The sequence below is a fragment of the Mustela nigripes genome, chromosome 18 (genome assembly GCF_022355385.1).
Source record: "Mustela nigripes isolate SB6536 chromosome 18, MUSNIG.SB6536, whole genome shotgun sequence".
NCBI lineage: Eukaryota > Metazoa > Chordata > Mammalia > Carnivora > Mustelidae > Mustela > Mustela nigripes.
This window is the reverse complement of record NC_081574.1, coordinates 34,779,469-34,804,501: the sequence shown is the minus strand read 5'-3', so window position 1 is coordinate 34,804,501 and position 25,033 is coordinate 34,779,469. Positions and strand designations below refer to the sequence as shown.

The following is a 25,033-nucleotide window of genomic DNA, read 5'->3' as shown; positions in this document are numbered from 1 at the left end:
AAAACAATGAGATGCTACTGCACACTATCGGAATTGCTAAAATTTTTAGAATAAACATATTACCATACCAAACATTGGTGAGAATGTGGACAAACTAGAATTCTCATGTATTAGTGGCTGGGATATAAGATGATACAACTGTTTTGAGAAACAGTTCAGCTTTTTCTTTAGAAGTCAAATATACCTACCATATTATCTTACCATTCATTCTTAGGTATCACCCTAGGAAAAAGAAAGCACATATTCACAGAGACTTGCATATAAATGTTCATAGTGGCTTTATTTATAACAGCTAAAATATGGACACAACCAACACATCCATCAACAGATGAATAAATGAACAAATTATGCTGTATTTGTACAACTGAATACCTATCAGCAATAAAAAAGTAACTGATATACATAAGAGCATGGATGAATTGCAAAATAATTATGATGAGTGAAATAAACCAGACAAAAATAAAGAGCGCATATTGTATAACTCTATTTATATAGAATTCTAGAAAATGCAAAATGAGCTGTAGTGACAATGCAGATCAGCAGTACTGTGGGGATAAAGGAGATGCCAGAGAAAGGAGGGATTACCAAGGAACACAAGGAAGCTCTTGGGCATGATAGGTATCTTCATAATCTTGACTATTATGATGGTTTCATGAGTTTCATGAGACTACTTTTCTAATTATCAAAACATACCAGATCATGTACTTAAAGAATATGCAATTTCCAGTATGTCAATTATACCTCAATAAAACTGTATGTTATTTTTTAAACAAGAACAAACTAACACATAACAACATGGATCAATCTCAAATGTGGGAAAGAAGGCAGACTCAAAAGAATACCCAACTTTTGTAGCAAAATGGACGAGACTGGAAGAGATTATCCTGAATAAAATAAGTCAAGCAGAGAGATTCAATTATCATATGGTTTCACTTATTTGTGGAGCATAACAAATAGCATGGAGGATATGGGGAGATAGAGAGGAAAAGGGAGTTGGGGGAAATTAGAAGGGGAGATGAACCATGAGAGACTATGGACTCTGAAAAACAATCTGAGGGCTTTGAAGGGGCAGGGCGTTGGGAGGTCGGGGTACCAGGTGGTGGGTATTAGAGAGGGCACAGATTGCATGGAGCACTGGGTGTGGTGCAAAAATAATGAATACTGTTATGCTGAAAATTAATTAATTTTTAATGAATGAATTAATTTTTAATAAAGACTACACATTCCATTATACAAAATTCTGCAATAGACAGAACTACAGCAAAGAAGACAGATCTGTCAGCACCAGGAGCTGGAGGTGGGGTTAGAGGGAATCTGGGGAGCAATGGGATTGTTCTTTATTTTATGATAGTCATGGTATATGTATATATTTGTTAAACTCATAGAATTACACACACTAAAAATATTTTACTGTATGTAAATTATAGCTCAGTTTTTAAAAGCCTAATTTGATGAGCACTATTTTATGCAACTAATGAATCATTGAAAACTGTATCAAAAACTAATGATGTACTATATGTTGGCTAATTGAATTTAAATTTAAGAAAAAATTCTCACTGTAGTGTCAAAAGAAAGAAGAAAAAGAAGTAGCAAGAGGAAAAGGTCACTACCAACATGGAGACCAGAATTGAAAACCCTAAAATAAAGGAACTGCAGAAAGATAAAAGAGGTAGAATGGCAAGTGTAAATCATTGAATAGATAGACTTTTCTAGAACTAAAGAAAAACTTTTTAATTAAAGATTATGCTGAGTTCAGAGCCAGATAAATAAAAATGAACTCATCAGAACAGGTAATAATTTAGTAACAAGACTTTGGATAAAAGAATACTTGGAAAGCTAACTTAAAGAAGAAACATAGTTTAGCATAATTCATAAAAATGAATTAATTAAACTGGCAGCAGTCATCTCATCACCAGCAGTAAATGACAGAATTCAATGGCATATCACAAAAAGACTTAGAGACATAATTGTTCACATAAAATGCTATGCCCATATAGTGAGAATGAAATAAAGCCCTCCCCAGGCATATTAAGTCAAGCAGATTATTACACAGGGACTGTCACCGTAGTAACTACTAAGACAATGCTTCCTAAGAATAAAGTTGAATCCAGAATGAAAAAAGCAGGATTCTAAAAGAGTGGTGATAATCATGGTACCAAAAATCATGTTATTAAATTTCTTAATATTATATACACACATATACTCAAAATTGAGCACAAAAAAAGACTGCATGTAAATGATGGTGAATATGTATAAGGTCTGTAGTTTAATTATTAATATTGTACCAATACCAATTTCCTACCTGTGAAAATGTACTATTTTTTTAAAGGATTTTCTCTTTTTTTTTTTTTTTAAGATTTTTATTTATTTATTTGACAGAGAGAGATCACAAGTAGGCAGAGAGGCAGGCTGAGAGGTGGGTGGGGAAGCAGGCTCTCTGCTGAGCAGAAAGCCTGCGGTGGGGCCTGATCCCAGGACCCTGGGATCATGACCTGGGCCGAAGGCAAAGGCTTAACCCACTGAGCCACCCAGGCACCCCAATGCACTTATGTTAATGTGAAATGTTATCATTGGCAAAACCCAAATGAAAGGGATAAGGAAAATCTGTGTTATTTTTGCAATTTTTTATATTTCTTAAACTATTTCAAAACAAAAGTTTAAAACAAAGGAATAGTAAGCAAAGACCTAGGAAATATAATAAGTAATCCTAGAAAGTACTGACTAAATATAACAATAGCAAAAGAACACTAACTTATTTGGGGCCAAGTGAAAAGCCAAATTACAAACAAATACCTGAAGAGAGGCTAGTATTGTAAGATCCCTGGTATAATTCAGATGACCATATAAAATGATTAAATTTAGACACTGTATAACATTAACTATAAACACTAAAATTTAAAGAAAATCATTTGAAAATAAAAACAACATAAAAATGTGCAAAGTAACAGAAGAAAAAGAAAAGAAAAAAACACAATTAAAAAATGGATTTAGGGTTCCTGGGTGGCTTAGTCGTCAGCTCAGGTCATGATCCCAGGAACCTGGGATCAAGCCCCACATCAGGCTCCCTGCTCTGTGGGAGGCCTGCTTCTCCCTCTCCCACTCCCACTCCCTCTCCTACTTCCTCTGCTTGTATTCCTTCTCTCACTGTCTGTCAAATAAATAATCTTTAAAAAAAGAAAGAAAGAAAATGGATTTGAGGAAAAGGGGAAAAAAACATGTTAAAAAAAAAAAGATGGCAAATAAGAAAAAATAAAATGACAATTTTCAGTCTAAATATATGCCATTATATACTAAGCATATATGCATAACAAACTCCACTATTGTATTCCATATAAGGCTATTTATATGAAAATAACTACAAACAAAGAAAGATTGAGAATAAAGGATGAAAAAAGATATACTAGGTAAGTCTAAATTTCAAAGAGCAAGTTGATATAGGAATTTAAAACAGTGTGAATAGAATTTAAGATAAAATTAATGACAAAAAGATAACATGTCAAGAAAGCGTAACTAAATTGAGCATTAATGAATTGTCATTGCCTCAGAATAATAAAGCTAAAGTTTCAAAAATCAAAGGGGAAAGCCATGAAATTGAAATACTGAAAAACTTTAGTTTGCTTCTCACAGAAAATAAATTAATGAGCAGATGGGGATGAAATCCCAATACATATAAAATTATTTGAAACAATGTAATTAAAAAGTTTGTTTTGAAACATCTTAGAAAACTTAAACAAAAAAATAAACATGATGCAATAATTAAAGTATACCCACAAGAATACATTTTTACAAAAACTGACTTCCCTTCTGGTTCCAACATTTAAGAATAATTCATAGAAACAGGTCTCTCTCAATAAGGTGATAAAATTAGAAAATAATTTTTTCAGCAACAAAAATTGTTGGAAACTAAATTGGAAACTAAAGACTATAATTTACTCATAATTCAAATAAGAAATCATACTACAAGTTTCTAATTTTTTTAACTGTCAACTATATATTAAAAACTGAAGAGTATACATGAAATGATATATATATTTATATATATGATATATAAAAGGGAAAGTTTTAGCTTTAGTTTTTAGAAAGACTGAAAATTAATTTTAGAAAGAGCTTTAGACTCAAGAAAGCTAGAATTAAAACAGAGCAAAAGTAAAGAGCAGAAAGGAGGAAAAGAGCAAAATTTAACATTCTTAAATAAATAAACACTAAGGAAATATAAAGATATCAACAAACCCCAAAGTTATATTTTTCAGATTACCAATAAAACCTCTGAGAAGACTGCTTATGAAAAAGGGAAAAAAGAAAACACACAGGGGCGCCTGGGTGGCTCAGTGGGTTAAGCCGCTGCCTTCGGCTCAGGTCATGATCTCAGAGTCCTGGGATCGAGTCCCGCATCGGGCTCTCTGCTCGGCAGAGAGCCTGCTTCCCTCTCTCTCTCTGGCTGCCTCTCTGTCTACTTGTGATTTCTCTCTGTCAAATTAATAAATAAAATCTTTGAAAAAAAAAACACACAAACAAAATTAGAAAGAGGAAATGTATCTATAAAGAATGTGTAAATATTTAAAATTATATACAATTCCAAAATAAAATAAATAAATAAACTTTAATTCCAAGATATGGCACTCTGATACAGCCATATGTGGCAAAAATATGTAATACATACTAACTTTCAGTGTAGAAGTTGTTCTCTGCAGAGAGGGAGATAATAACAGAAAGATACTACACCTGTAAATGCAATGGTTTATTTCATAAAAGAAACAAGAAAAACATTAACATTTGTTTATTTCTACTGGTTGGGCAAATGAATATTCATCACTTTGTCCTCTTTGTGTTTAAACTATTTTTTTTAAAAATTAAAATATGCTCAGGGTGCTTGGGCATCTCAGTCAATTAAGCATCTGACTCTCAATTTTGCTCAGGTTGTGACCTCAGGGTCATAACCTCAAGCCTCCATCAGGCTCCATGCTCAGTATAGAACCCACTTCACATTCTCTCCTGCTGCCCCTCACCACTGCACACTCCTCTTTCTCAAAACAAATAAAACTTAAAAAAAAAAAAATTCTCTCTCTCCCTCTCCCTCTGCCCCTTTCCCCTACTTGTGCACACTCTCTGAAAAAAACAAAAACATGTTAAATTCTACAGTATAAGTTTGCCTTCTGAACACTTTACCCAGAGAATACTCTTACAGTCATTTCTTACATAAGGCCACAAAGAAAACTGAAATATTTTCATCTGTGATAAGGTATAGAAATCTAGATTTTTTAAAGATTTTATTCATTTATTTGACACAGGGGAAGAGAGATCACAAGCAGGCAGAGAGGCAGGCAGAGAGAGAGGGGGAAGAAGGCTCTCTGCTGAGCAGAGATGTGAGGCTTAATACCAGGGCCCTGAGATCATGACCTGAGCTGAAGGCAGAGGCTTAACCCACTAAGAAGCCCAGGCACCCCAAAATCTGCATTTCTAATAAATATTTCTAGTGGTTCTCCTGCAAGTAACACATATCACAATTTGAGAACCACTAATGTATTAGAAAGCAATAGATAGGACACATTTAAATTCTTTTTCTCTCAATTTCTAAGTAACTTTAGCAAATTATTTAAATTATACTCCCAAATTTTGCATCTTTAAAATGGGGATATTCAAAACTACCTCACAAAATTAAATGAGATATTTATATAGTACTCAAAATCACTGTAAAATGTATGGTTGCTGTTCATGATACTGCCCTATGTATGACTAGAGTCAAACAGTACTAAAGTTTTGGAACACAAATTCAATTTACTCGCTACTTAGGGACTCCTCTTCTTTGGCAAACCATTTTTTTGAACTATTCCATGAAACAGCTATTATGGTTGCTATGATGATAACAGGTAAAGCAATGCAGAAACCTAGAAGCCACCGGTTCTTTTCAGCCTTTCTAAGAGCTCTTCCCATGGTTAAACCTAAAAATAGAAATATATTAAAAAATCAGAATAAAAAACTGAAGCCATAAAAAATAAAAAATTATATAAAGCAAAAAAAAAAAAAAAACAAACTGAAGCCATCTACTTTACTTTCAAGTTGCAGCAAACCAATTACAATGTTCTTAATTTTTGTTGTTATTCAAAGAACATAGAAAAATAATAATAGAATCATAATACTTAAAACCATCTCTACAACCTCTCTCTCTAAAAGATTAGAAAAAAGTTCCAGAAAGTTCCAACATACTCTACATTATACTATAGCTATAGCAAAATCTCACTATAGCACCATTAAATTGGACCCTAAAACGTCAATAATATATAATGTGGAATCATGTAAACCAACAAATTTACAGGACAACCTAATGGAGAAAGTCAATGATATCAGTAAATAAAAATTTAAAAGATACTCTCAGTTTCAATAATGATATTGAGAGTTAATATTAGAAGAGTAAGATTAAGAAGACATACTTGGTTTTCATTTCTTGAAAAGAAGATGGTTTACCTTTTAATTGTAAATATTGCCTTCTAGGCACCAAAAATCTACCTTTGTTTTTATGAAAATAAACAATTTGAGAATTTATTAACTGAATATGTAAAGATATTAGATACTTGCCCTCCTGCTTCCCAGACAAACTAGAAACTTCTCTTCCACTCCTTTCACAAAATGGAGGCTGGTAGCCCTCAAAGCAATAGCACGTTTCATTGGAATTGCATACCTAGGATCATTTTTAAAAACTTAAATGATCATTTAAAACTATTTTCTCATAAAAAGTAAAATTACCAGATGGATCATAAAGCTTACTTTTGTATTTTCATTTAGTGTAATTTTATTTATTTATAGAGATAATCCTACAAATCAGATGTTTGGTTTCTAATGCACACACCAAAAACATACACACAGTTTTTTAAAAAGCTATAGAGGCTCATAGAATTTACATCAAGAAAATTTAACTTTCAAATATTCACCTGAAAACTTAGTTTGCAATTTCAGAAACATATCCTTAAATTCTAATGAGAATGAGACCCATCCAGTGGTACCCTGGAGCCAGCTAGGACCACCACCTCCAGAACTGGTTGTGCACATCTCTTCCTATCTCCAAGTTCAGTGACATTATGTGCTAGCTTGAAGTATTTGTACCTACAATTCCACTGTCCTTCACCAGGATTGGGTTGTGGGTTTTTTATTTTGTTTTATTTTTTTAAAGATTTTATTTATTTGAGAGAGAGAAAAAGAGAGAAAGAGCAGGGGGAGGGGAATGGGGAGAAGGAAAAGCAGACTCCCTGCTGAGACCTGGGATCATGACCTGAGCTGAAGTCAGATGCTTAAAAAACTGAGCCATCCAGGTGATCCTGTTTGCTCATTTCTTAATCCAAGGGTTTTTGCATTCCAAGAGGCCATCAGATACTTAGATTAGGAACTGACGGTTTCTGTAATTAATATATAAATAAATGAAATAGTAATAGCAAACACCTTTATGGTACTTACTATGTGTTAGTCTCTATTCTGAATACTACTTAGATTTACTCGTTAAGTCCTCACAACAGCCCTGTGAGGTTTGAGACTAATACTATTCCCACTGTATAGAAGAAGAAACTGAGGCACAGATATTTAACTTGCCTGCCCTTGACCTCTTGCTATTCTTCCTCTCAAAATAATATAAAACATCTCTCAGTTTCTAAGATCTCTATTCAACAACTTGGATCTAATTCCAAGCCTTAAATTTACAGAGGGTAAAAAAATGTTCTATTCAGGGTATCCATTGTCCCAGCTTTTGTCACACCACCTTTATGATGTGCTGTGTGTGTGTGTGTGCGCACACGCACGAAGTATTTTACTCTGAAATACTTCACAGAGGTGATGCTGTCCTTCTCAGGAGATACATGTTGTCAGTTTGTCCTAATATTCTATTGTTACTTTTGGATCACTTGATTAATTGCTGTCTTCCAGGTTTTTCCACTGTAAGTTTCTATGCTTCCATTTGCAATTAATAAGTCATCTATGAGGAAACAGTTGTGAGATTCTGTAAGCATCTGGATCCTCATAATAATTTCACTGATTAGTCTGAATATCCATTATAATTATTTAACTTCATTATTCCTTCTATATTGATAACACTATAAGGAAGAATTTTCCCTTCTATCCACTTATTTCATTTATTTATTGTTATTCAATTATTGTGATCAGTAATATATTAATTATATGGTCAGATGATCTATGACAAGGATGCCAAGCCCACTCAATGGGAAGTCTTACCTACGAATGAAAACTGGATATCCAATGCAAAAGAATGAAATTAGACCTTTATCTCACATCATGTACAAAAATAAACTCAAAATGGATTAAAGACCTAATGTAAGACCTCTAAGATTATAAACTCCTAGAAGAAAACATAGGGAAAAAGCTTTATGATATTGGACTTCACAATCATTTCTTGAACTAAAAGCACAAGCAACAATAGTAAGAATGGACAAATGGATCTACAACAAACTTAAAAACTTTTGTAAATCAAAGAATACAATCAAAAGAGTGACAATGTAATCTACAGAACAGGAGAAAAGACTTGCAAATCATATATATGACAAGAGAGTAATATCAAGAATATGCATAGAGTTCATACAATTCAACAATAATTTTTTTAAAAAATCAGATAACCTACTTAAATGGGCAAAGTACTTGAATAGAAATTTCTCCAAAGATGATATACAAATGGCCAGTAAGAACGAACAGATGTCCAACATCAATAGTCATAAGAGAAATACAAATGAAAATTACAATATCATCTTATACCCATTAGGATGACTATTATAATAAAGAACTGAAAGCAGAGTCCCAAAGTATAAATTTGCACACCTATGACCCCAGAAGTATTATTCACAAGAGCTAAGACGTGTTAACGACCCAAATGTCCACTAACAAATGACTGTATTAACCAAATATGGTACATACATACAAAGGAATATTATTCAACCTTAAAAAGGAAGGCAGTCCTGTCACATGCTAAAACATAGATGACTGAAATGAGTCATCAATAAAAGACAAATATAGTATTACTCCACTTATATGAGGTATCTAAACTAGTCAAAATCATCAGAACAAGTAGAATGGAGGTTTTCAGAGACTGTTGGAATAGAGGAAAGAAAAGTTACCATCTAATATTGCAATATTGTGATAAGAAATAAATATTTCATCACTCAGATGATTGATGTATTTTTCATATGTATTTGGTCTTTGTCCACAGTTTCTGGTTTACAGCTCCCAAAACCCTTATAATTTCCTGTGTTGAGAAAGATTAAAGTGTCTTTTGTTATGTAAATGAAGTTCAGTTTTGAAGGCATCTAAGGATGGGAGCTGGTTGCCAGTGGAATCCATGTGATTCCATGTGGCTCTATGATTAGATGGGTGGAAATTTCAGTCCTGCTCTACCCTTCCCCCAACCTTCAGGGAGGTTGAATCAATTGTCAATGGCCAATGACTCAATCAGTTGTACCTATGCAATGAGGCTTCCATAAAACACAAAAGGACAGGATTAGAGAGCTTCTGGGTTGGCGAACATGTAAAGATTTGAGGACAGTGTGCATATAGAGAGGGCATGAAAGTTTGGCACCCTTTCCCCATACATCTCTCTTCTACTTGGTGTACCTGAATTTTATCTTTTTATAATAAAAGAGCAATCTAGTAAGCAAAATGCTTCTCTAAGTACTGTGGGCCACTCTAGCAAATTAATTGAATCCAAGGAGGGAATCTTGGGAACCTCTGATTTATAGCCAGTTAGAAGTACAGGTAACAACCTGGGCTTGCAATTGATATTTGAACTGAGTTGCCAAGGAAGAAGTCATTGGAACTTCCAATCTATAGCCAATTGGTCTGAAGCACAGGTGATAGCCTAAGATATCACCGAGGATAGAAACTGGCATATATATGGGGAGGGGATTGTGCATGCAGTCTTGTAGGACAGGACCCTTAACCTATGGAACATGATGTCATCTTTGAGTAGATAGAATTGAATTGAATTCTGCTGGTGTCCAAGAACTGCTTTTTGGTATAGGAGGAATCCGATCACCCACACTGGAAGCTAGGTGCTCAGAATACCAAAAAGAATATTAGCATTTCATATTTCCAAGATAAAAAAGTTCTGGAGATCTGTTTCACAACAATGTAAATATATGTTAATACTACTGAACTGCACATTTAAAAATGTTAAGATGGCAAATTTTGTTTTTTACCACAGTAAAAATCATTCAAAACAGCTTTATTCAAAACAGCCAAAACTTGAAACTATCAAATTATCACCAACAGATAAATGAATAGTTTAATATCCATAAAATGAGATATTAAAAACAACAGAAACTATTTTGTCTAAGTATGTTACAAATGCCATGATACTTTATTATTGTGAACTTGAGATAGTCAATTATCTTTTAAAAAACATTTAAAAGGGGGCACCTGGGTGGCTCAGTGGGTGAGAGCTTTGCCTTCGGCTCAGGTCGTGATCCCGGGGTCCTGGGATCGAGCCCCACATGAGGCTCTCTGCTCGGCGGGGAGCCTGCTTCCCCCCCCCACCTCTATCTGTTGCTCTGCCTACTTGTTCTCTCTCTCTCTCTGCCAAATAAATAAATTAAATATTTTTTTAAAAACATTTAAATGAAATACAGTATTTTATCCACATATTTTTCATTCCATCACTCTTCAATGCTTTGTTTAGATCCACATTTCCATCTGACATTATTTTCCTTCTACCTATAGTTTAGTATTTCCTTCAGTGCATATTTTCTACTGGCAAATTCTCTCAGATGTTCATATCAAAAAGAGTCTTTTCTACCCTTAATTTTCAAAATATTTTCATTGGTTAATAGAATGCTTACTTTACAGCTTTTCCCTCACATTTAAATAATGTAATTTAATTGTCAGACTTACATATTTTCTGATAAAAAGTCTGAAGTTATTCTTGCCATTGCTCCTCTGGACCCAATGTGTCTTTCTTCTCTGGCCACATTTAAAATATTATCATTAATGCTGGTTTTCAGTAATTTGATTATAATGTGCCTTCCCAGGTGTATTTCTTTGAGTTTTTCTGTCTTAAGATTTATTGAATTTCTCTGAACTTTGAGTTTATGGCTTTCACCAAATTTTGAAAATTATAAAAAATTTTTCTAGCATCCTCTCCTCTTTTTCTATAACTCCAATTACAGATATACCAAACCATTTGATATCATCCCAGGAATTACTGGTTCATGTTTTTTTTTTTTTCAATCCTTTTAAATCCTTTTCCTTCAGTTTGAATAGTTTCTATTGGCTTATTTTTAAATTCACTGAAATGATCTTTCATGTCTATTGAGTTGTTAATCCCATCCATGGAATTTTTCATTTTAATTATATTATTTTCCCATTTCTAGAAATCCCATTTGTGTTTTATATTTCTACTTTCTCTTATTATTATGTTAATATTTCTTAAGTCCCTGAGAATAATAATCACTTTAAAAAGTCCCTATCAGTAAATTATATCATTTTAAACATTCTAGGGTCTATCTTTATTGGCTAATTTTTTTTCTGGTATGGGTCACATAATTCTCCCTCTTTGCAGATTTCCTTACTTAAAAAGTTTTACATTAGATATTGTGGATATTATACTGTAGAATGTATAGATTTTGTTGCTTTCCTTTAAAGATTGCTATACTTTGTGCTGGCAGGCAGCTAAGTTACTTGCAAAACAGATTGATCAAGCCTTTTAAACTTTGAAAGGGAAGATTTAGAATATCCTTTTCTCTAGGATGAATTTACTGTTCCTAGTCAAGTAATGACTTTTCTGGGGTTTCTAGTGATAAGTTTAGTAAGTTACATGAATAGAAATGAATATGCAAACATTATTAACTTTCCTACACTCTAAACGTAATGGGAAAAGATCCCTAAACACACTAAAAAGAAACTATGGAATATAGAGAAATAATTTTAAAAATAAATATTCAACATCAAATGAAAAAGACCACCAAACTTTCCTGAAAACTATATCAAAGATTTGAATAAATAATCCAAGAAAGAATAATTATAAAACTTGACATATATAATATTAATATTTAATGGATTTTTACCAACTCCTAATAAAACAGTATTATAGTTAGTGAGAATAGTCAGGTCAATAAATAAAACAGCCATTATACATATCTGACAAATGATAATATACATAGCACCACATCTTAGACACCACATGGAAATTAGAAGCCCAGTGGCCAAAAGGCAGAAACAACTTTTCCATTAAAATATATCTATCAAGAAGAGGTTTTAGGGCACCTGAGTGGCTGTTGGTTAAGCGTCTGCCTTTGGTGCAAGGTCCTGGGATGGAGCACTGCATTGAACTCCCTGCTCAGCAAATAGTCTGCTTCTCCCTCTCCCAATGCCACTCCCCCTGTTTATTCCTTCTCTCTCTCTCCCTCTCTTCCTCTCTCAAAATGAATAAATAAAATATTTTTTAAAAATGAGGCTGTGAAGTGTGTAAACCTGGTGATTCACAGACCTGTACCCCTGGGGATAAAAATATATGTTTATAAAAAATAAAAAAAATAAAATAAAAAGTTATAGATGAAAAAAAAAATGAATAGAAAAAAATGAGGCTTTAACTCTTTTAAATGATTATCATAACATCAAAACAAAATATTTCAACTATAAGAACACAATACACATACAACATATTTTAGGTTTACGCTCTTAAAGTATGATTTAAACTTTTTTAACATAAACTGAACTTAGCACTGGATGTATATATTAGATTTGTTAAGATTCATCAGTATGACACATAATGATTTGCTTTTAAGTTTTTATTTAAATTTCAGCTGATTAACATACAGGGTAATAATAATTTCAGATTAAAATATAGTGATTCAACATACAACACCTGCTGCTCATCACAATCAAAATGCACTCCTTAATTCTCAACACCAATTTAACCCAGCCTCCTGCCCACCTCCCCTCTAGTAACCATCAGTTTGTTCTCTAGAGTTGAGAGTCTGTTTTATGGTCTGCCTCTCCCTTTTTTCCACTTTGCTCATTTGTTACAATTCTTAAATTCCACATATTAGTGAAATGATAAGGTATTTGTCTTTCTCTGTCTTTCTTCACTTAGCATTAATACTCTCTAGCTCCATCCACATCATTGCAAATAGCAAGATTTAATTCTTTTTATGGCTGAATAATATTCCAGTGTGTGTGTGAGAGAGAGAGAGAGAGAGATCTTCTTTATCCATTCAGCAGTCAGTGGATACTTTGGCAGTTTCCATAATTTGGTTATTATACATAATGCTGCTATAAACATTGGGATGCATGTATATTTTGAATTAATGTTCTTGTATTCGTTGGGTAAATACTTAGCATTCTAATTGCTGAATTCAGTAAAGTCACAGGGTACAAAATCAAAATAAAGAAATCTGTTACCTTTCTATATACTAATAATGTAGCAGCAGAAAGAGAAACCAAGGAACCATTTATAATTGCATCAAAACCAATAAAACACATAGGAATAAACCTAAACAAAGAGGTCTTTCAAGACCTGTACTCTGGAAACTATAAAACACTAATGAAAGAAATTGAAGAAGACACAAAGAAATGAAAAAAACAACACTCCATTTGGATCAGAAGAAAAAATATTGCTAAAATGTCTGTACTACCCAAAGCAATCTACACATTTAATGCATTCCCTATCAAAATGCCAACAGCATTCTGGGGTGTCTGGTTGTCAGTTAAATAGCCAACCCTTGATTTTGGCTCAGGTCATGATCTCAGGGTCGTGGGACTGAGCCCCACTTCCGCCTCCATGCTTAGCACAAAATCTTCTTGAGATTCTCTCTCCTCCTATTCTTCTGTCCCTCCCACATTCACATTCTCTTTCTCTCTCTCAAATAAATTAATAAATTAATTAAAAAAAAACAACAACAGCATTTTTCACAGAACTAGAACAAATAATCCTAAACTTTGTATGGAAACACAGAAAACCTCAAATAGCCAAAGCAACCTTGAAAAAGAAAGGCAAAGCTGGTCGCATCACAATTCTGGACTTCAAGTTATATTAAAAAGCTGTAGTGATCGGGCGCCTGGGTGGCTCAGTGGGTTAAGCCTCTGCCTTCAGCTCAGGTCATGATCTCAGGGTCCTGGGATCGAGTCCCGCATCGGGCTCTCCGCTCAGCAGGGAGCCTGCTTCCTCCTTTCTCTCTCTGCCTGCCTCTCTGCCTACTCGTGATCTCTGTCTGTCAAATAAATAAATAAAATCTTTAAAAAAAAAAAAAAAAAAAAAAAAGCTGTAGTGATCAACACAGTATGGTTCTGGAAGGAAAACAGATGGTCTTAGTGAGAAAGAGAAAATCCTCAAAGCAGCCCGGAACAAGAAGTCTATAACATACAATGGTTAAAAATACTAGATTGGCAGCAGACTTATCCACAGAGACCTTGCAGGCCAGAAAGAACTAGCATGATATTTTCAGAGCACTAAACAAGAAAAACATACAGCCAAAAATACTCTATCCAGCTAGAGTATCATTGAAAACACAAGGAGAGATATAAAGCTTCCAGGACAAACAAACTCTAAAAGAATTTGTAAACTCCAAAGCAGCTCTACAGGAAATATTGAAAGGGGTCCTATAAGCAAAGAGAGAGCCTAAAAGTAGTAGACTAGAAAGGAACACAGAAAATATATAGTAACAGTCGCCTTACAGGCAATACAATGGCACTAAATTCAATTCTCTCAATAGTTACCCTGAATGTTAACGGGTTATATGCCCCAATCAAAAGACACAGGGAATCAGAATGAAGAAAAAAAAATCAATATGATGTCTACAAGAAACTCATTTTAGACCCAAAGACACCTCCAGATTTAAAGTGAGGAGGTGGAAAACCATTTACCATGTTAATGGACATCAAAAGAAAGCTGGGGTGGCAATCCTTATATCAGATCAATTAAATTTTAAGCCAAAGACTATAATAAGAGATGAGAAAGGACACTATATCATACTCAAAGGGTCTGTCCATCAAGAAGAGCTAACAATTTTAAATATCTATGCCCCCATCATGGGAGAAGCCAATTATATAAACCTATTAATAACAAAATCAAAGAAACACATCGACAATAATACAATAATAGTAGGGGACTTCAACACTCCCCCTCACTGAAATGGACAGATCATCCAAGCAAAAGATCAACAAGGAAATAAAGGCCTTAAATGAAACACTGGACCAGATGGACATCACAGATATATTCAGAACATTCCATCCCAAAGCAACAGAATACACATTCTTTTCTAGTGCACATGGAACATTCTACAGAATAGATCACATCCTGGGTCCTAAATCAGGTCTCAACCAGTATCAAAAGATTGGGATCATGCCCTGCATATTTTCAGACCACAATGCTCTGAAGCTAGAACTCAATCACAAGAGGAAATTTGGAAAGAACCCAAATACATGGAGACTAAACAGCATCCTTCTAAATAATGAATGGGTCAATCAAGAAATTAAAGAGAATTTAAAAAATTCATGGAAACAAATGATAATGAAAACAAAACGGTTCAAAATCTGTGGACATAACAAAGGCAGTTCTGAGAGGAAAATATATAGTGATAACCAGCCTTTCTCAAGAAACAAGAAAGGTCTCACATACACAACCTAACTCTACACTTAAAGGAGCTGGACAAAGAACAACAAAGAAAGCTTAAACCCAGAAGAAGAAGAGAAATAATAAAATCAGAGAAGAAATCAAAGAAATAGAAAACAAAAAAACAACAGAAAAAAATCAATGAAACTAGGAGCTGGTTCTTTGAAAGAATTAATAAGATTGATAAACCCCTGGCCAGACTTATCAAAAAGAAAAGAGAAACGACCCAAATAAATAAAATTCATGAATGAAAAAGGAGAGATCACAGCCAACACCAAAGAAACACAAACAATTATAAGAACATATTATAAGCAACAATATGCCAGCAAATTTGACAATCTGGAAGAAATGGATGCATACCCAAAGACATATAAACTACCAAAATTGAACCAGGAAGAAATAGAAAACATGAATAGACCCACAACCAGTAAGAAGATTGAAGCACTCATCAAAAATCTCCAAACAAAAAAGAGCCCAGGAACAGACAGCTTCCTAGGAGAATTCTACCAAACATTTAATGAAGAGTTAATTCCTATTCTCCTGAAACTGTTTCAAAAAATAGAAATGGAAGGAAAACTTGCAAACTCATTTTATGAGGCCAGCATTACCTAGATCCCAAAACCAGACAAAGGCCTCTTCAAAATGGAGAGAATTTCTGGCCAATATCCTTGATGAACACAGATGCAAAAATTATCAGCAAAATACTAGCCAACAAAATCTAGCAGTACATTAAAAGGATTATTCACCACAACCAAGTGGAAATTATTCCTGGGCTGCAAGGTTGGTTCAACAACTACAAATCAATCAATGTGATACAATACATTAATAAAAGAAAGAACAAGAACCATATGATACTCTCAATAGATGCTGAAAAAGCATTTGACAAAGTATAGCAACCTTTCCTGATCAAACTCTTCAAAGTGTAGGGGGATAGAGGGTACATACGTCAATATCATCAAAGCCATCTATGAAGAACCCACCACAAATATCATTCTCAATGGAGAAAAACTGAGAGCTTTTCCACTCAGGTCAGGAACACGGCAGGGATGACCATTATCAACACTGCTATTCAACACAGTACCAGAAGTCCTAGCCTCAGCAATCCGACAACAAAAAGAAATTAAAGGCATCCAAATCGGCAAACAAGAAGTCAAACTATCACTCTCTGAGATGATATGATACTTTATGTGGAAAACCCAAAAGACTCCACTCCAAATCTGCTAGAACTTGTATAGGAATTCATTATAGTGTCAGGATATAAAATCAATGCACAGAAACCAGTTGCATTTCTTTACACCAACAAGACAGAAGAAATAGAAATTAAGGAGTCAATCCCATTTGCAATTGCACCCAAAAACATAAGATACCAGGAATAAACCTAACCAAAGAGGCAAAGAATCTACACTCAGAAAACTATAAAGTACTCACGAAAGAAACTGAGGAAGACACAAAGAAATGGAAAAATGTTCCATGTTCCTGGATTGGAAGAATAAATACCTAAAGCAATCTGCACATTTAATGCAATCCCTATCAAAATCCCCTCCATCTTTTTCAAAGAAATGGAACAAATAATCCTAAGATTTATATGCAACCAGAAAAGACCTCGAATAGCCAGAGAAATATTGAAAAAGAAAGCCAAAGTTGGTGGCATCACAATTCCAGACTTCAAGCTCTATTACAAAGCTGTCATCATCAAGACAGTATGGTACTGGCACAAAAACAGACACATAGACCAATGGAACAGAATAGAGAGCAAGCCCAGAAACAGACCCTCAACTCTATGGTCAACCAATCTTCAACAAAGCAGGAAAGAATGTCCAATGGAAAAAAGACAGTCTCTTCAACAAATGGTGTTGGTAAAATTGTACAGCCACATGCAGAAAAATGAAACTGGACCATTTCCTTACATCACACACGAAAATAGACTCAAAATGGATGAAGGACCTCAATGTGAGAAAGGAATCCATCAAAATCCTTGAGGAAAACATAGACAGCAACCTCTTCAACCTCAGCCGCAGCAACATCTTCCTAGGAACAATGCCAAAGGCAAGGGAAGCAAGGGCAAAAATGAACTATTGGGATTTCATCAAGATCAAAAGCTTTTGCACAGAAAAGGAAACAGTTAACAAAATCAAAAGACAACTGACAGAATGGGAGAAGATATTTGCAAACAACATATCAGATAAAGGGCTAGTGTCCAGAATCTATAAAGATCTTATCAATCCCAACACCCAAAGAACAAATAATCCAATCAAGAAATGGGCAGAAGGCATGAACAAACATTTCTGCAAAGAAGACATCCAGATGGCCAACAGACACATGAAAAAGTGCTCCACATCACTTGGCATCAGGAAATCACAAATCAAAACCACAATGAAATACCACCTCACACCAGTCAGAATGGCTAAAATTAACAAGTCAAGAAATGACAGATGCTGGTGAGGATGCAGAGAAAGGGGAACCCTCCTACACTGTTGGTAGAAATGCAAGCTGGTACCACCACTCTGGAAAACAGCATGGAGGTTCTTCAAAATGTTGAAAATAGAGCTACCCCACAACCCAGCAATTGCACTACTGGGTATTTACCCTAAAGATACAAATGTGATCTGAAAGGGCACGTGCACCCAAATGTTTATGGCAGCAATGTCCACAATAGCCAAACTATGGAAAGAACCTAGATGTCCATCAACAGATGAATGGATAAAGAATATGTGGTGTACATATATATACAATGGAATACTATGCAGCCATCAAATGAAATGAAATCTTGTCATTTGTGACAACGTGGATGGAACTAGAGGGTATTATGCTTTGTGAAATAAGTCAATCAGAGAAAGACAATTATCCTAAGATCTCCCTGATATGAGGAAGTTGAGAGGCAATGTGGAGGTTTGGGGGGTAGGAAAAGAATAAATGAAACAAGATGGGATCGGGAGGGAGACAAACCATAAGAGACTCTTAATCTCACAAAACAAACTGAGGGTTGCCAGGGGCAAGGAGGTAGGCAGAGGGTGGTGGGGTTATGGACATTGGGAAGGCGTGTGCTATGAAGTTTATAAACCTGGTGATTCATAGACCTGTACCCCTGGGACTAATAATACAATATATGTTAATTTAAAAATTAAAAATGTAATAAATAATTAAATAAATAAATAAAATAGTACTTAGGCTTGAAAGGAAGAATTGGGAGAGACATGCTCATACACTTATTACCACAGGATAAATTTATAAAACTTTCTGGAAATCACTTAAAAATTTTAGGTGATCTTAAAGGGGATTAGTATCTTATACTCTATAATCCACTTCTGGAAACTTCTCCCACAGAAATAATATACAAGTTTCTGTTAAAAGCAAATTTCAGTAAAAAAGAAGAATCAAATATCATATGATATTGAACATATGGGACTGGTGAAAAGAAATAAAGTTATATAATATTATTTTCTATAACAATTTTTAGGCAATGTTTAAAAGATGGAAAAATTCTTAGAAGTGAAATGCTTTGGATAGAGAAATCATCTGCTACCCCCTGTACATAGTACCATGTCTTCTTGGTTGAGTCAATGACTAAATGAATGAGGCTACACATGTATACATAAACATATTTAGTGAATGAATGAATAGATTTATACATACTTATACATATACATATATACACTTGTAGATGCATGGAACAAAGAAAGCTTTCGGGAGAACAGTTAAGTCTGCATTATAAAAAATATAGTTAATTTTTTACTTTCTACTTTAGATTTCTAAATCTCCAAAGTCTTTCATGATAAATAAGTAGTACTTTTATTATGAAGAAAGAAAATAAGTAGTATCTAGGAATTTGAAGGAATGAAAATTTGCATCGTTAACAAGTCAACAATTGACCTATCAGACAAATATAGCCTCCAAATAAATTTTCTTTGACATGCCCAGAGTGTCCAGAGGAATATTTATAACACTCATTGCTCAAGAGGATTGGGGATAAAGGAGGGAGATGGGGGGGGGGGGGGAAGAGGTAGTTTTTTTACATTGTAAGTAAAATTAAAAGTGTTTTGGCATTTATGAAAAATAATTTGGCTTTAAGAAATCATTAAAATTTTGAATATATAGATATAGATATAGATAGAGATATACACACACACTTTAACCAAGTAGTCATACTACTTGGTTGATCCTGGTTATCTTCCCACAGCAACATAGGTTCTAGCATTCAAGGACATACATATACAAGGATACTTATTAAATCTATATCTCCTCATTTGGAAGCATCTGAGTGAAGCATTGTTGAATGAAAAAGTAAGATATGGAAAAGTGTGGTATGCCTATATGTATCTATATTATCAATCGATAGATGATAAATAGATGATAGACAGATACATGATAGATATACATTCAGCAAATATTTGCATTCCTACATTGTGCCCAGCAGTTCTGGGCTCTTGGTAACTAACAACAAAGAATACATGTCTATATGAATATAGCTCTGTACCTGAATAAATGAGTCTAGAATAAACAAAAAAGTAATGATACATGGTAGACTGATAACAAGAGAACACCACAAAAATTAATGTCATAACACTGGTATAATTATGTAATCCTATCACCAAAAATACATGTATACGAACACACATGTGCATGCACAGAGATATTCAAAAGAATAATCTACAATAAAAAAACATAACTTAGTAAGTATGACAATGGCAATATAACTATTTAATGTCCATGGTTGTATACCAAATTTGCCTTACCTGTTTATTTACTCTTTTGGCATATTTAAATTTGTGAACCCTGAAACAAAATTTTCAACAGACAGTATTTTTTAATTTGGATAATGATTTACACTTGTATTAGAATGTGAGGGGTTTTTTAACTTCCTATACACTACAATCTTTTTTTTCCTTATTATTCTAATATTTGTTATTGTACCATTGCGTGATTTTGACTTTATGCTAATTTTCTAAACGGCAACCTACATAAAGGCAATTTGCCTAGGCAAATTCACTCAATGTCAGTTGCCTTAACAGTCAATTCATCAAATAGTTACTTAGTACTTGTAATGCCAAAAATTTAATCTCAGTATTTATATAGAAATATGATTGGCTGAGGGCACCTGGGTGGCTCAGTGGGTTAAAACCTCTGCCTTCAGCTCAGATCGTGATCCCAGCGTCCTGGGATGGAGCCCCACATCAGGCTCTCTGCTCAGCAGCGAGCCTGCTTCCTCCTCTCTCTCTCTGTCTGCCTCCCTGCCTACTTGTGATCTCTGTATGTCAAATAAATAAATAAATAAATAAATCTTTAAAAAAAAAGAATTATGATTGGTTGGATTGGTTGTCACTGCACTGGAAGACTTCTGCGAAGTTTTAGTAGAGCGGTTTTCATTTTGTTTTCAGAAAAGCATTTTAATAAATTTTCCATTTATATATGCCCAATTATATCTCTCTAGCTATAGCAGCAGAGACCTACTATTCAAATTTTTGTGAGAACAAGCACAGAACACCTGTCCTTGTCTGGCATGTGAGGAGCTTGGGGGTCACCACTCTATCCTAATAAGTAAAAAGCTGAATAAGCTGAAAATTAACAATTCTTCTATATCCATCAGAAAGGTGAAATCACAAACAAACTCTCACCTCCAAAACTGGAGACACAGGCAAATACACAAAGTCAGAACTTAACAAAACAGAAGCCCACATGGGAATCAGTACCAGAGTAGAAAAAATGAAACTGTCATTGATGTACTACTTGGAGGCTCCATTAGAGTTAGAAACTTCAGTGTGCTGTGGGGGTGGGGGGTCTAGTTATTAGAGTGTCCCCATACTTTTCTGAGTTTTACATCCAGAAGCTCAACCAGATTCTCACAGAAAATATAAGAGAAAAACTCCCTGTACCCACAGCAGGGGGAAGAGAAAAGGACCAGTTTTGAAATATGCAGGAGTACTCTGTTCTTCTTAACAAGACCAAACTTAAAGAGAAACTATTTTACCAGAGCCTAAAATTATTGAGCTTTTTCAGAGCCTAACTGACATAATGGAAGGGAAATGCCCAATTCCAGTCTATTCTAGCCATACTGTCCCACGTAAAAGAAGAAAAAAACTTACAAGCACTTGTAAAATTCCCAGACCAGAGGCATAAGCTCATTAAAAGAATGAGACTTAATTATGATTACAGAATTCTACCACCCCCCACCTTTCCAACACAATTTACCAATACATTATTATTAGTTCCTTTTACTCAGTACATCATGTACAGCTACCAAGAAAAAAATCACGAGGCATACAAAAAAGCAAAAACAAAACAAAACAAAAACCACAATGTGAACAGAGCAAACACCAGAACCAGACTCAGCTAAAGCAAGGATGTCAGAATTATCAGACCAGGAACGCTAAGGGCTCTAATGGATAAAACAGACAGCATGCAAGTATAGATTGGTAATAAAAGGTGGAAAACGAAACTATTAAGAAAGAATCTAAAGGGGCACCTAGGTAGCTCAGTTGATTAAGTGTCTGCCTTCAGCTCAGGTCATGATCCCAGGGTCTTGGGATGGAGTCCCACATTGAGCTCCCTGCTCAGCAGGGAGTCTGCTTCTCCCTCTCCTTTGTGTGCACTCTCCCTCTCCCTCTCTCTGGAGGAATCTAAAAAGAAATGCTGGAGATAAAATTGTGAAAGAAATAAACAATGACTTTGATGGAATCAGGAGTAGACCTATAAAGCTTGAGGAAAGAATCTCTGATTTTGAGGGTATCTCAACAGTAACTTCCAAAACTGAAAACTAATGAGAAATAAAGACTGAAAAAGAACCCCAGGAATCCCAAGGACTGTGGCACAACTATAAAAGGCACACCATACGTGTATTTGGAATACATTATGAAAATAAAGAAATAAGAGATATTTAAATGAATAATAACTGAACATTTTTAAGGTCAGACACCAAACCAATAGATCCAAGAAGCTCAGAAAACAACAAGCAAAAATTTCCACCTAGCTATATCATCTTCAAACTTTAGAAAATCAAAGATGAAGAAAAATCTTGAAAACAGCCAGAAACGGGGGGAAATCTAGAGAGGTGCAAGGATAAAAATTACATTAGACCATTATTCTGAATTGACGTAAGCAAGAGCATGGAGTGAAATATTTAGTGTCTTAAGAAAATAATCACCAAGTTAGAATTTGGAATCCTGCAAAATACTCTTTAAAAGGAAAAAAGAGACTCTCTCAGACAAACAAAAATTGAGATATTTGTCAAGAGCAGGCCTACCTTGGAAGAAATGACAAAAGAAGTTCATCAGAGAAAAGGAAAACTATATAAGGCAGAAAAATTGTATTTTACATATAGAGAAAAGGAGCATTAAGGATGGAGTAAATGAACATAAAATAAAAACTTTTATTGTTCTTAATTGATCTAATGGATACCAGATTATTCAAAGTAATGATAACAACAAGTATATATGCTTTTGTGTAAGTAAAATGAATCACAACATGATATGAAGATTGGGAAATAAGATATTGATAATTTACTTACACTACTCGTAGGACAGTGTTATTTGAAACTGGACTTAGATTAGTTGTAAATGTATATTGCAAACAGTAGGGCAACTACTAAAAAAGTAAACATAGTATATAGTATATACTACATAGTAGATAGTATATACTACTAGTATATAGTAGAAGTATAACTGATATGTTAAGAAAGGAGAGAAAACAGCATCATATAAAAGGCTCAACTAGAACCACAAAGATAAGAAAACAGTGGAAGACATAAATAGGAATAAAGAACAATAACAATAAATGGAAAATACTAATAAACATAGTAGACATAGATTAATATCTATTCTCTTCAAATTATTCTAAAACTACAAGAAGAAAGCCAGCTCCTAAATACATTCAATGAGGCCAGAATTGCTTTAATAGAGAGCAAAACCAGATGTAGACAACACAAGAAAAACAAACAAACAAAAGAACTATAGGCCAGTATCGCTCATGGACACAGATGTAAAAATTCTCAACAAAATATTAGCAAACAGCATTCAACAACACATTTAAAAATTTATTCAGGTTGGCCAAGTGGGATTTTATTCTGGTGATTCAAGGATGGTTCAATATTCCCAAATTAACCAATGTGATACTATACTAGCAAAATGAAGACAAAAATAACATGATCATCTCAATAAATGAAGAAAAAGCATTTAATATTCAATATCAGTTTATCATAAAAAATCTCACCCTATACTTAACATCATGCTCTATGTTGAAAAACCAAGAGCTTTTCCTCTAAGACTAAGAACAAGACAACGAGGTCTACTCTCACTACTTTTATTCAACATAGTACTGGCAATTTCAGTCACCTCAATCAGACAAGAAAAAATTAAAATAATGCATCCATATTGGTCACTATTTGCAGATAGTAAAATACGATACATACAAAACCCTGAAGACTCCATCAAAAAACTATTTGAAGGCATAAATGAATTCAGTAAACTTTTAAGATACAAAATTAATACACATAAATCAGTTGTATTTCTATATAATAACAAGGAGCAGAAAGAGCAATTTAAAAAAACAGTCCCATAAGAATTACACCCCTCCCCCCCAAAAATATAGGAATAACCTTAACCTAGTTGATGAGAAACCTATATTCTGTAAACTATAAATCTCACAAAACAAACTGAGGGTCGCTGGGGGGAGGGGGGTTGGGAGAAGGGGGGTGGGGTTATGGACATTGGGGAGGATATATGCTATGGTGAGTGCTGTGAAGTGTGTAAACCTGGTGATTCATAGACCTGTACCCCTGGGGATAAAAATATATGTTTATAAAAAATAAAAAATTAAAATGGGAAAAAAAAAAGAAATAACATCTGCAATTTAAAAAAAAAAAAGAAAACACTGCTGAAAGAAATTGAAGACAACACAAGTAAATGAAAAGATATTCCATGGTTATGAATTAGAAGATTGAATATTGTTAAAGTGTCCATACTATCCAAAGCAATCTACAGAGTCAATGCAATTCTCAACACAATACAGATGGCATTTTTTACAGAACTAGAACAAATAATACTGAAATCATTAGTATGGAACACAAGAAACCCTAAACAGCCAATGAGAGGTTGAGAAAGAAGAACAAAGCTGGAGGTATTAGAACCCCAGACTTTAAGACATGTACTACAATGTTGTAGTAATCAAAACAGTACAGTACTGGCACAGAAACAGACATGTACATAAATAGAACAGCATAGAGGGACCAAAATAAACCCATCCTTAAATGGTCAATTAATCTATAATAGAAGAGGCAAGAATATACAGTGGGGGAAAGAGTTTCTTCAATAATTTGTGCTGGGAAAATCCATGTTGTATATAAATATATATTTTTATATATATTAAATATATATATATTATTAAATATAAATATATATATTATTTATATATAAATATATTGTTTATATTAGTGTATATATAGTATATATA

The 25,033-nt window shown here is 34.0% G+C and overlaps 1 protein-coding gene across 1 annotated transcript in view; it reads right to left on the bottom strand.

Moving 5' to 3' along the window:
• Window positions 1-5,775: 5,775 nt before the first annotated feature.
• The window catches only part of ADAM32 (ADAM metallopeptidase domain 32), a 162,747-nt gene continuing 143,489 nt past the window's right edge, over window positions 5,776-25,033 (bottom strand). Inside the window, exon 18 of the mRNA XM_059384215.1 lies at window positions 5,776-5,939. Coding sequence (XP_059240198.1) covers window positions 5,776-5,939 — 164 coding nt within the window. The remainder of the gene's footprint in view (window positions 5,940-25,033) is intronic.